The following is an 11,451-nucleotide window of genomic DNA, read 5'->3' as shown; positions in this document are numbered from 1 at the left end:
ATTCTGTTTTTCCAGGCACCTGGTTTTAACTTGGGATGTCTTCTATGGAAAGTTTTGCAGCTATCTGAGATTTAAATTAGGATTTCGTCTACAGAAAGTTGGGCCTGAGACCTTTTCTACGGGTAATGGGGTTCCTGTCAATTGTTTTTGCTACCATCCATGATCAAACCGAGAACCTCTTCTAGGAAAACTTGTGTCAAATCAGTGAGACAGACTGTTATTGACAGTTGGGTATTATGTCTTAGTTTTCTTTGAAAGAGTCGCAGTAGACAGCTTTACATGATGCAGAGAAATTCCAGTGCGATTCATCATGATTTGATGCAATTAAAATCTAATGGAGCACTAGTTTGGATCTAATACGGCTACTTCTTAAAATGTTTCAGGGCTATACAATCTTCTATCTGGTCCATTTCAATCTCGAGAATAAAACCACCGAATGATTCACCGGCCATTTACTCAAAACCACATGTTTCCTGTTACTGTTAGCGTTTGCATGCAGAGATTAATTTATCCGTCGGTCCAAACTACGACTCTAGCGTAGAGAAGAAAGAAGAAAGCGAAAAGAAAAAGAAAAAGAAAAAGGAAAAAGAAAAAGAAAAAGAACATGGTTTTTTGAAACCCAAACCCCATTAAATAAAACCTTAACCCCTTCTCGCACCCAATTCCGCGCCCATGTTGCTCCCCTCCCTCCAATCTCCTCCTCCTCCTCTCCGCCGCCCCTCCTTTCCCTACCTCCATCCATCCCCCTCCCTCTCCCGAAACCCTGCCGTTCTTTCTCCTCGAACCCTCATCACCCGCCGGCCGCTCTTCTTTCGCCTCCGCAGCCGTCCTCCCGCTGCCCTTCCCGCTACCGACCAGGAGCTCCTCAAGGCCCTCGTGGGATCGTCGGACGACGCCGTCGATGAGGCCAGGACCCACCTCCCCGCCGTCCGGTCGTACGAGGGCGATCTCGCTCGTCTAACCCTTGTTGGAGCCGTCAGCTATGACCAGGCCCTTACCGCCGCCGCGGCCGATGGCGGCGATGCCGCCGAGGAGCACCTCTCCTCTGGGAAATCCACCATGGTCGTTGAGGCAGTGTACCCCGGCAGCGCCGACGAGCACAGTACGGTCTCCACCAGACTGGTCAGTTCGATTACCCAACTGATTTTGATATCAAACCCTTGCAATGAAAGTTGATACAAATTTAAAACTTTTTTGTTGATGTGATCTTAAATTTTGTTTTCAGAAGTTCTTGGTACAATGACCTTAGGAGAGATTCTTGAAAAGTAATATTTTGGGTGGATTTTTACCCATAGTTGTGTTATCTGTTAAAGAAAGATTTGATTTTGTTTAAAAACTTCTCTTGTTTGATAGTTTTTACCAGCTAAGAAGGTGAAAGAAAAGGCTAAGACGTTGAGGAGTAGTCTCACTGCACATATCCTGTCCAGCAGTCCTACTGTTTCAAATAATATACTTGCTATGACCTTTAGACAAGTTGTGTTGCAACGATTGTGGAGTTTCCAACTCTCATTGTTCGGCCCAGGAACCAAGAGGAACATGAAAGATCTCGCCAGCCCTAGAGAGGTCATAACTTGCTCGTGCAATTTTTGGTTTATATGTTCCCTTTTGGTTTAGTAATGTCTATTGATTTGCTTATCTTCTATGGCAGGTTCCAACAGACGTTGCTGTGAGTTCATCAGATGAAAGATTTCTTTCATCTCTTGCTGAGGCCATTTGTTCTTGCGTTCTAGAGGATACTGAAGCAAATTACCATGGACGAGTGGGTGATTTGCCGTCAAATAGTATATTTGGTTGGCTTCAGAAGCCCCGACAGAACTGCTCAATCGATTCGTCCATTTGTATATACAGAATTTCTGAAGGTGAGATATTGAGAAATGCAAGGAAACATGTGGACAAATTTAATCTGGTTAAGGGGAAGTCTTTAGATAGAGAGAGGAAAATGAAGCATCGTTGGTGGGCACCACCTAGTTATTCAAGCTTGGTTAAATATGGAGGTCCTGGATTCAGTGATTGGACAAGTGAGTTCATTCCTGCTTACAGGCTGCAAATTAATCATACATTTAAGGATACAAAGCTGGAAGGATGGCAGAAATTAGCTGATAATAGGTGGGAAGTCCTTTTAACCCACTTCCAAATGGTATATATTTATTCTTTCCTTGCGCTCTTAATCTCCTGATTTTGATTTTTTAGCATTCTATAGCTAATCGATCTATACCGTTTATAACTGACATGTGCACTCCACTTGATTTGTTTGATAACATGATGGTGACACTCTGATCTCATGCATTACCTATAAATAAAGGCAACAAAATCCGATTCCTCCTTAAAACACGAAGTACCATTTCCTAAACAACACATCACCAATTGGAATTCAGTTCTGGTGCTTAAATTAAATACAAGTAATTAAGAATTTGGTCAGGAGAAGGAACTAATTGCAATAGCAATAACAAGATGTGGAACTACTTGGGCATCATGATCGCACATTGGTGTCATCTCTGTATGTGAAAGTTAACCTAAACTTAACCTCCAAACTTGTATATGTTTCATTATTTCTTGTAATTCCCATTACATTTGCTTCATACACGCTATTTGTTGATAAATGATAAGTCAGTCTCATCAACTGTTCCATCAGATTTTCTTTAAGATATTTTGCTTAAAAGAATCCAAGCTGGTTAATATGGGAGCAGAAGCTGAAATTAATATTATTGTTCAAAACAGCAAACACAAGGGAGAAATATTTTGATAAATAATACAAAGTAATAACCGGAGACATTTTGCATTGCTGGGATATCCTCTTAATAAACATAACACCTAGTTGGTGTCAAAATAGTGATTTGGAATTAGATTATGCTTAAGAACTATCATTTTTTTTGTTGTACTCTTCTTTATGCATTTCAGTTGAAATCCGAGTGATATTGCTCCAAATAATAGAAGACGAACACATACATATGGGCTTTGCATTTTCATTTTTTTTTTCATGGTTCTAATTTATGAGCCATGGTCCATACTCCTCATGGTTTAACTGTCTCAAGAAGTTAAATCAAAACATCAATAGAAAATCTGACAGAAAATGAACTTATACATGTGTTGTTTGCATCTTATTTTTATTTGTGTTTCTAATTTATGAGCTATAGTGCATGTACCTCATGATTTAACTGTCTTAAGAAGTTCAATCAACTCTTCAATAAAATGTTGGAGGTCAACAATGCCTCATTGTTTAATTGTCTTAAGAAGTTCAATCCGTGTTCAATAAGGAGTTGGAGAATCAACGATTAGTCTACTATGTATTGTGCTTATTATGGTTAAGGTCCAACACAGTGCGTTGATCCATAGTTGTCAAATAGCCTAGGCGACCCTGGGCAATGGACCCTACTATAGCCTAGGTGATAGCCTAGGCAATTGGCGACTACCTAGGTGCTATAATTTGTATAAAAATTTATAAAATCATTTATGCCTTCATATATTTTAACTATTGATCAAAACTCGCATTATTCTCAATAAGCTATTCATATCACATATCCAAAGATACATTGATAACAATTAATGCATGAGTTCTATTTATAGCATAGTTCATTGATAAAATGTTATTTTAATATAGACTTAAATATCTACTCATAATAAGTTTCTAAATTGAGCAGCAAGCTTATGATACAACAAAACCAAAAAAAATATATTTATAACATGTTTGGATAATCCTGTTGAAATCCCACTAGATTTAGGGGATAGGATCACCAAACTGGGGAGGGAAGAACGGAGGGAGGGGGGAGGGAGAGGAAAAAGATGAGGGTCATCGGGGGTAGAGTCCGGAACACTGCAGGATAAAAAAGATCACATTTTATCCCCACGGAAATGTTTGAGGGAGGTTTGATTGTTCTGGGCCAGGTGGGGTCCAATGCAGTATAATATGGGAAACTCCCTTCCTAATCCTACAATTCAACAGGGTTATCCAAACCTTACTCTAAGAAAGAATCCTTAAATGGAGGAAAACTAGCTGAACTTAAACCAGCCAATGAATCAGAAGGGAAATAAAAGAAAAAACAAAGATACAATTGCAACACTTATAATGATCCAGTGGTGTTATTAACATTACCAAGGGTTTGAGTCAAAAATAGCAGCTATATCAAGTATCAACTATTAATTGCTAATATTACCTTTTCTTTTTTCTTCTATCTTTGCGAGACTATCCTTAAGTCTCTCATAGATATGGTGAAAGGAAAAAGGTCTCCAAAGTTTTGGAGACCTGGAGTTTTAGACTTCCTTTAATAGCATTAATGACAAGAAGGGGAAAAAGAAAGGGAGTGAGATGGAGAAATAGAAGAGAGAAATGGATAGAGCAAGAGTGGAGGGAGAGATTTATAGGTGAGAGCCTGAGAGGAGAGAGATGGAGTGGTCATCGTTGACCACAAACCATCAAGCTCATTAGCCATTGTACAAGCCTGCTGGCCACCGCCAAGTGGGGATGAGAGCGGAGATTGACTGAATTGGATGAGAGGAGTGAGAAGTCTACTATGCCCTATTTTTTTAATTTAAATTAAATCACCCCCTTTATTTCCTCTCATTTTCTTTTTTTCCCTTATTTGGTTTGGCCATACTCATTCTCATGTCAATTGGACTTAGATTTGGATGGGTTGGATTAGGTGACAACCCAGTGAAATGGGGCAGCCTAGGAGACACCCACTTGCAAGCAGGCATGCAGAACATTTGGCGACCGCTCCTTTGCGGGCTATTCAGGCAGACCTTGCCTAGGCACTCTAGACCTGGTTAGGCTTCTAGGGGACTTGCCTATCTGCCTAGGCCGGCTCCTAGATGACTCACCTATTTGCCCAAGTCGATGCCTTGACAACTTTGCGTTGAACTTTAAAACACCATCATGAATACATATTATTGGCCTAAGATACCCAACTAGCAAGCCAAGAAACACCTGAAAAGTCCTTTTGTTTACATTTTGAAAGCTTCCAATTTCTTTCAAAAGGGAATTAGAATTATATTGAGCATTCATATATGACCAACACGTTTATTTTAATAAAGTATTATTTCAATAAAATATGCCTAATAGAAGAGGGGGATGGAATTTCTAGGAAGTGGGTGAGTTCAAGATTTCAAAGTGGATGCAATACCCTAAGTAGGAGGTTCATATGCTAAGAATATACTAAATTGCATTCGTTTTAGACCTAGGATTGCATTTTTGCCCCTTGAAAATCCTTCTTAAGCCTGCCCATATCATTCCAAAAGATAGGTGCCTGATAATTCTTCGTTTCTAGATTTCTTCTAACAGAACAAGCAATTTTGAATATAACTATGCTTACCAAGTTCATATCTCTAGCTAACCATATTTCCTACAATTCTGTAATAAACAGCTTTCGCATCCATGATAGCTGGTTGAATGCCTTGCACTTATAAACAGTATGAAGCCACTAAGTTCTATCCCCCACTCTCAAAGCCATATAAAGGTGCTCCATGCACCCCCCTTCCCCCCAAAAGAAAGAACTCATGTTCAGAAAGCTTTTGCTGTTGCAGGTCCTCGCATTTTAGTGTCAGACTTTCAGTTGATGGGAAACTTGGTTACACAAACCTCGACATTATCTCTATATGCTTGCTGCCCCATTAGTTCAAGCACTAGTGTTGGTTATGTTGACTGTATGTGTTTCATTTTTTACTTCTCGCCATCTTTCACACAATTGTTGCAGTCATCAATCGTGCTTGCATAATATCCCTTTCTTCCACTTTGCTGATAATTTTGTTCTTCAAGTAGAGGATGTGGCCTTAAGTTTGTGTTGAGACATCCCAAAATTGTGGAAGGCAAACTTTCCATCAATTTTTAAAGAAATTGATGATGCTGATCCTTCACAAACATTAACTACTGTTAAACACGAGGTGACATTGTAGAGCTCCCATTGATTCTTAAAGAAGTTGTAAGTCTTAATTTATTTGACTTCTTTATCATTATAAGTTTTGGGTGAACAATCCTTGTGCTTTCCTTGTACGCTATGTTGATTATGGAGTCAAAATATTTTGGATCTTGCTGCAAATGTGGGGATGGGGCTAAGCATCTGGAACCATTTCAGCATGGACCAACCAATGTCAGTCTTCTATTCTTATCGAATTATCAATCATCTAGCATTTTCATGTGACCTGCATTGTTTAATGCATGAATCCATGTCCTTGATTCCAAATTTCTCTTCTTTCCTCTCTGAAACTACCCAAATAGATTAATGATGCCGTCATCGCACCCGATCTCACACTCATCACCCTCATTGTCCTTGAACTTGACCTAGCCACCTTTCACTGGACCAACTACTGAGATTATGTTGGGAATATTGGAAATGCATATATATTTTCCCCTGACTTCCATTTTTTACTTATTTGGTATTCTCCTCCAAGTGGTACTTGTAATCTTGATCTCTAGATAGTAGGAGGTTCCTTACTCTCCTTGTTTCTTGTACTCATCAATACACAAGTGTTCTAAAGCCAATGTGCCAAATTGTATATGCTAAGAATATTTCAAATCTCATACTTTTGTGACACTATTTGATTTCTCATACCCTTATAATTTACTCGAACACCATAGTGCATTCTAAACATCTCCATATCCATGCGTGCATTGTGTTTCTTTAGTCTAGAGACCCTTCTTTTCATTCCAAAGAAAGTCACTGGCTCACAGCATGCATTTTTAGTGGAATTTGTTCTTTCCCTCCAAGTCTCTAGGCTGTCATCATTCTTGTTCTTCAATATCATGGCTACATTTCTAAGTAAAATTAACTAATAAAAATGGTTTCTTTCTGAGAATAGAGTGAAAACACATCCTCGTATCCTCACATTCATCTTTCATAAGGAGGGCCATCATTTAATAAAATAACCTTAACCAACAACACGCCTTCTCCCATATATACCACATCAACAGTAGAAATTAGGGCATGGTTTAATAATGTTTAAGAAAGTTATACTATATTTTCTGAACCTGACATAAATCCTTCACGATATTGCTGAATTCCTAGCAGTGGCATCATTAGACGAGAGAGGGGCCTGCTATGAACTTGGAAGGCTAGATGCTGGTAGGAAATACAATTACATGGTACCTCAAATGGCAGTGAAAGTTCTTTTAAATCCTTTTCAGAATTTCTTTCCTATATTAGGTCTTGGGCTCCTTGAACTCAAATTTGAGTACTAAGAGTCTTTGTTAGATTATTTTCACTAGACAAACTATCAGCTATGCAACATTTGGTCAACTGTTGATGTGAAAGTTAATTTACGATCAAAATTTCATTCTGAAAAATATTTTGTTAAAAACATCCCGAGGTATTTCTGAAAATGGTCACACAAGATTGTTTTGACTACAAAATCAAATAAAATGCAGGTGGAACTGGCAAATATTCTTGACATGTATTATGAAGACCAGTACACATTACCGGACAAACAACTTTCATATAACTTGGTTACAAAATCATCAAATGTCTCGAGGAATAAGGTAAGCACATGCTTCTCTTTTGGTCATATGTTCAGCTTCTTTTATGTTCTGTATTTGGCTAATAAAACTTGGGGTATGACAACCTATATTTGAGAAGAACTATGTATCATGAAGTTCATGTGAGCTGATCTTTAGGCTATGCAAGTTTAATGTGACATAGCATAATATTGATAACTTAGGTCCAACAACCATCAGATACTATCTGTGGTCTTATCCTGTGCAGTACAGTACCCAACTGACAGATAAAGTAGTTACTTTATACTATATGCAATCACATATCATAATTGTTGACCCTACTTGCTGCAGAGTTCTGCATGGAAAATGATATTTGTTACCTTAGCTGGTGGATTCATTGTTCTTTTGATCAGTGTTCTTGCTCAAGTATGCTGGCCTCACCTTCAAAAATCTAGAAAAGCTTTGGAGCAAAATACTTCCGTTTCATTGTCTGAAACTGACTGTTGCCATCTGCAGCTGCTTGAAGCTGCTGAGGTATGTAATGCTATGTGATCGATGAGTTTATGCATCAAACATCTCGTGTTTGTGTGCTTGTGTGTCTATGTATTTTGTGAAAAAAGTTATAAATTGGTTTGTTTTTAAAGCAAATTTTATTGTTTGTCATTTTTGTAAAATTCAGGAAGTTTCATGAGCGACTATACTGATGAGTGTTAAGTAGCACACATATTGCAGCAGTACATCAATTATGCATGTTTTCTTGTACCTTGTGTAGTTACTTTTCCTGAATGTTCATTTGTTTTATTTATATTCTCAATTAGCCAAATCTTTGTTCTGATTTTGAATTTTTGGTGGATAGCTAGAAGCTTTGTGCGTATCAGTTGTCAAGAAGATCAAAGATGCACTTGGTTGGCCTGGGGATATAATGTTTGATGCAAATCTTGGCGCATGGACTGGAAAACTTCCTCATTGCTTGAGGAATAACGATCTCATTTCGCATGCCATTTATGGTAGTAGAGAAGATGCTACATATTGTCCTGGTGATGTACAAACCAATGCAGAATTATCTACCAGTATATCTTCTTATGAGACAATTAATGCGGATGCTCAGTTGACTGCACAGGATATTGCTAGTTTTCAGGTAATTGTTGCAGTCTGTTCCGTCAACAACTTAGATTTATATAATTAATCCAATAATATCTCAATGTTAGCATCTGTGATAAATCTCTGGTATAGAATTTAAGTGTGGATTAGTGGTTGTGTAGCATAAAATTAAAAAGATCGTCTGATATGTGTTCAGCATGTTTGATATTTTGTAGAACCATGTCTCACTATTGCAGCTAGTTTGGTAGACTTATTCATGATTTGAAGCTCTAAGTATCAGAATCATCGTATGATTATTAGTGAAAACTTTATGCAAACAATTATTTTGTTCATTGACATCGATATCTTACTTTTCAAGCCCTAAGGTTCTCTTTTGTTCCCCCTGCACAAGTCAATAGCATCAGCATACTTGGGAAAGGAGAATCAACAATGACAATATTCAAATCCTTAAATTACATTAGCTATGACATCAACCAAGTCATTTCATCCTATTTACATGAAAAGTAGTGACATTTTTACTCAATACCCTTGTTCATTATAGCCTGGTGGCATAGGTCGGTACGCCCCTGTATTGTTCCTTGCCGACTCCGTACCGACATAGTAGAGGAGGTGGGGGAGAGGGCGAACGGGAGAGAGGAAGAGAGAGAGAGAGAGAGAAGGAGGGTGGCGGAGGCTGGCGAAGGGCCAACGGAGGACGGCGACCCATGAAGAGGGCTTTGGGGCTGGGTTCCTGTTTCACTCGAAACAGGGGCCTGATCTTTTTTTTTATTTCACAACTTTTAAGTGAAGTCGGCAAATCGCTTGCAGGTTAGCAATTTGTGACCGTTGAATCTCCGATATCAATTTGTGACTCGGGGGGGGGGGGTATCAAAAGTTTGAACATGAGTTTAGAATATCTGATATCCCATTCCTAAATGTTTTTGCAGGCCAGCAATTTGTGACTGTTGAATCTCCACATATAGTTCATACTTTCTTGTACTTTATAGTTGTATATTCTCATGTTATTTCATCATTTTCATAGTGATGGATATGTATGCAGCGCTGCACATATGAAGATATTCTAGATTTGGTTTTTCTCTAATGTATCAATCTAGTCTGATCTTACCTGAATCTATTCTCTGTGTTGTTCTTAATGTGCTCCTTCCAGTAAGAATTGCTCAATATAGTCCAGCTAGTCATGGCTGTTGTTATTAAGATAAATGATTACAGCTACGACCCATTTTCCATTTTGTTCAACTTCTTCAATTACGCTTCCCTATGCTTTTTCTCATCTTGCTGTATTACATTTCTCTGTGCTTATTCAGGTGGTCTTGTCAGGAGATGGAAAGATAATGGGGTTTCAGCCAACAAGCCGTGTAGCTGTAAATAATTGGGCCACCAATCCCCTAGTAAAGGAATTGTATGGGGGACGAAAGCTTTCCCCTGGTAAGCTCAACCATGAACTAGCATTTTACTCTTTGCATAAAGGATAAGGAACATTATGTTGCACTGGGTTTTCCTGGGCAGGTCTTTTAGAGCCAACCCTTAAAATTCCTCGTCCGCATGAGGTTGTTCTGATTGAGTTGTTGATGTCAGTAACTCCGGAATCCTCATTTGCATTGGCAAGGCCAATTGAGCAATCACGCTAAGTAAAAGTATCCTCCTCTGTCACAAAATTTTACCTTTTCCAAGTACAGAAATTGCAACCTCTAAGTAATCCAGTTCTAATTTAGGCTTTTCTAACTGCACCTTTATTTGCAGGTACCGTAATTTATGTATATTTTGGAGCTCAACAATAGGCATTATTAATGGCAGGAAGCTCGTGGTGGTGTCTTAAAAAAGTGGTGCCCTCTGTTATTTGAAGTTCAAAGGGAAAAGAGGAGGGAAGGAACAGCTGCTTTCGTTTATTTTTTTCAGGGAGTCGGATTACGGTCCTATGCTAATGGTTGTCCCAGTTGTAATGAGAGTGACAATATTCCCATGAATACTCTTTGTATGATGGTGCACATTTTTCTCAATCCGAGTGAATCTCAATGCGAGTTCAAGTAGGATCAGCCTTTTATTCATCAACCCACCTTTAAAGCTGGGAGCTCAACTACTCTCACTACTTCACCTTGGTGGTTTTTTTTTTTGTTCACTGATCTTAGCGCTTCAGCTCAGATTCGAGCAATAACAGGTTTATGTCACACGTAAGATAGCGTTTGGTGACCTACATGGGATCATTGAGATGATCTTAGATCGTCGGTGATATTTATTTTAGAGTAATTTGATTCTTAATGATTTAAGATCATTGCGTTTAGTATGCTGTTTCATTGATTAAAATTTTTTAGATATTCACAAGTAATCTGTTTAATATTTTATGAAAATCTATAATCATTCATCATATAATACCAAAATTATTTCTTATGTATTTTATTAAAATATATGTATTATTATTATAATATTAATGTTTTTATTTATATTTATAATATATTATTTTTAATATTAATAATTTTTTGATTAGAGAAATAAGGCAATAATCTATTAAATACTTTTATTATAGTACAATAATATATTTTTACTATAATTTAAAATTATCATTGAATAATAATATAATTAATAATATATTATAAATATAATATATAAAATATCATATATTGATATATCAAATTTTTTTACTAGATGGAGAAGTATTTTTGTTCTTAATTTTTAGCTAAAGATGAATTGTTACCTCAAGAATGAAAATTTCACTACATTGGGCGGTGATTTAAGAGATGAAGATGGGATTGCCGTGATGTAATTAAATATGATTATCTTATCATCTCTATCCATACCATCCGCGATCCCCGCACGCCAAATGCCGCTAAATCTTCTCAAAGGGGGCAACCAAACAAAACCGATAACCATCGCCAAACTTGGACGGTCGGGTGGAACCGATCTAACCCTCGATCCGTTTTTTATTAAAACTCTCA

General features: G+C 37.8%; 1 protein-coding gene across 2 annotated transcripts; it reads left to right on the top strand.

Annotated features, from left to right (window-relative positions):
- Positions 1–509: 509 nt before the first annotated feature.
- Positions 510–10,570, top strand: LOC103701713 (deneddylase). 2 transcript variants are annotated; one of them, XM_008783880.6, is made up of 9 exons: positions 510–1,122; positions 1,354–1,563; positions 1,649–2,137; positions 7,355–7,465; positions 7,772–7,954; positions 8,277–8,558; positions 9,826–9,946; positions 10,028–10,155; positions 10,262–10,570. In XM_008783880.6, exons 1-8 carry the CDS (start codon positions 673–675, stop codon positions 10,147–10,149), a joined length of 1,968 nt encoding a protein of 655 aa, XP_008782102.4. In that variant the 5' UTR covers positions 510–672; the 3' UTR covers positions 10,150–10,155; positions 10,262–10,570. The 2 variants fall into 2 exon arrangements, with proteins under 2 accessions (XP_008782102.4, XP_088565355.2); XM_088709229.2 differs by lacking the exon at positions 10,028–10,155 and having other exon boundaries at positions 568–1,122.
- Positions 10,571–11,451: the final 881 nt, after the last annotated feature.

This window comes from Phoenix dactylifera, chromosome 12, assembly GCF_051530095.1.
Source record: "Phoenix dactylifera cultivar Ajwa chromosome 12, Ajwa_hap1_PhDact_Kaust_v1.1, whole genome shotgun sequence".
NCBI lineage: Eukaryota > Viridiplantae > Streptophyta > Magnoliopsida > Arecales > Arecaceae > Phoenix > Phoenix dactylifera.
This window is presented reverse-complemented; position numbering and strand designations above follow the sequence as displayed.

Excerpts from the sequence above, each read along its gene's own strand:
- LOC103701713 (XM_008783880.6), top strand. The coding sequence starts at position 673 with ATGTTGCTCCCCTCCCTCCAATCTCCTCCTCCTCCTCTCCGCCGCCCC. Across the intron at positions 1,564-1,648 it reads ATCTCGCCAGCCCTAGAGAG|GTTCCAACAGACGTTGCTGT; the intron begins GTCATAACTTGC and ends CTTCTATGGCAG. Across the intron at positions 7,466-7,771 it reads CAAATGTCTCGAGGAATAAG|AGTTCTGCATGGAAAATGAT; the intron begins GTAAGCACATGC and ends TACTTGCTGCAG.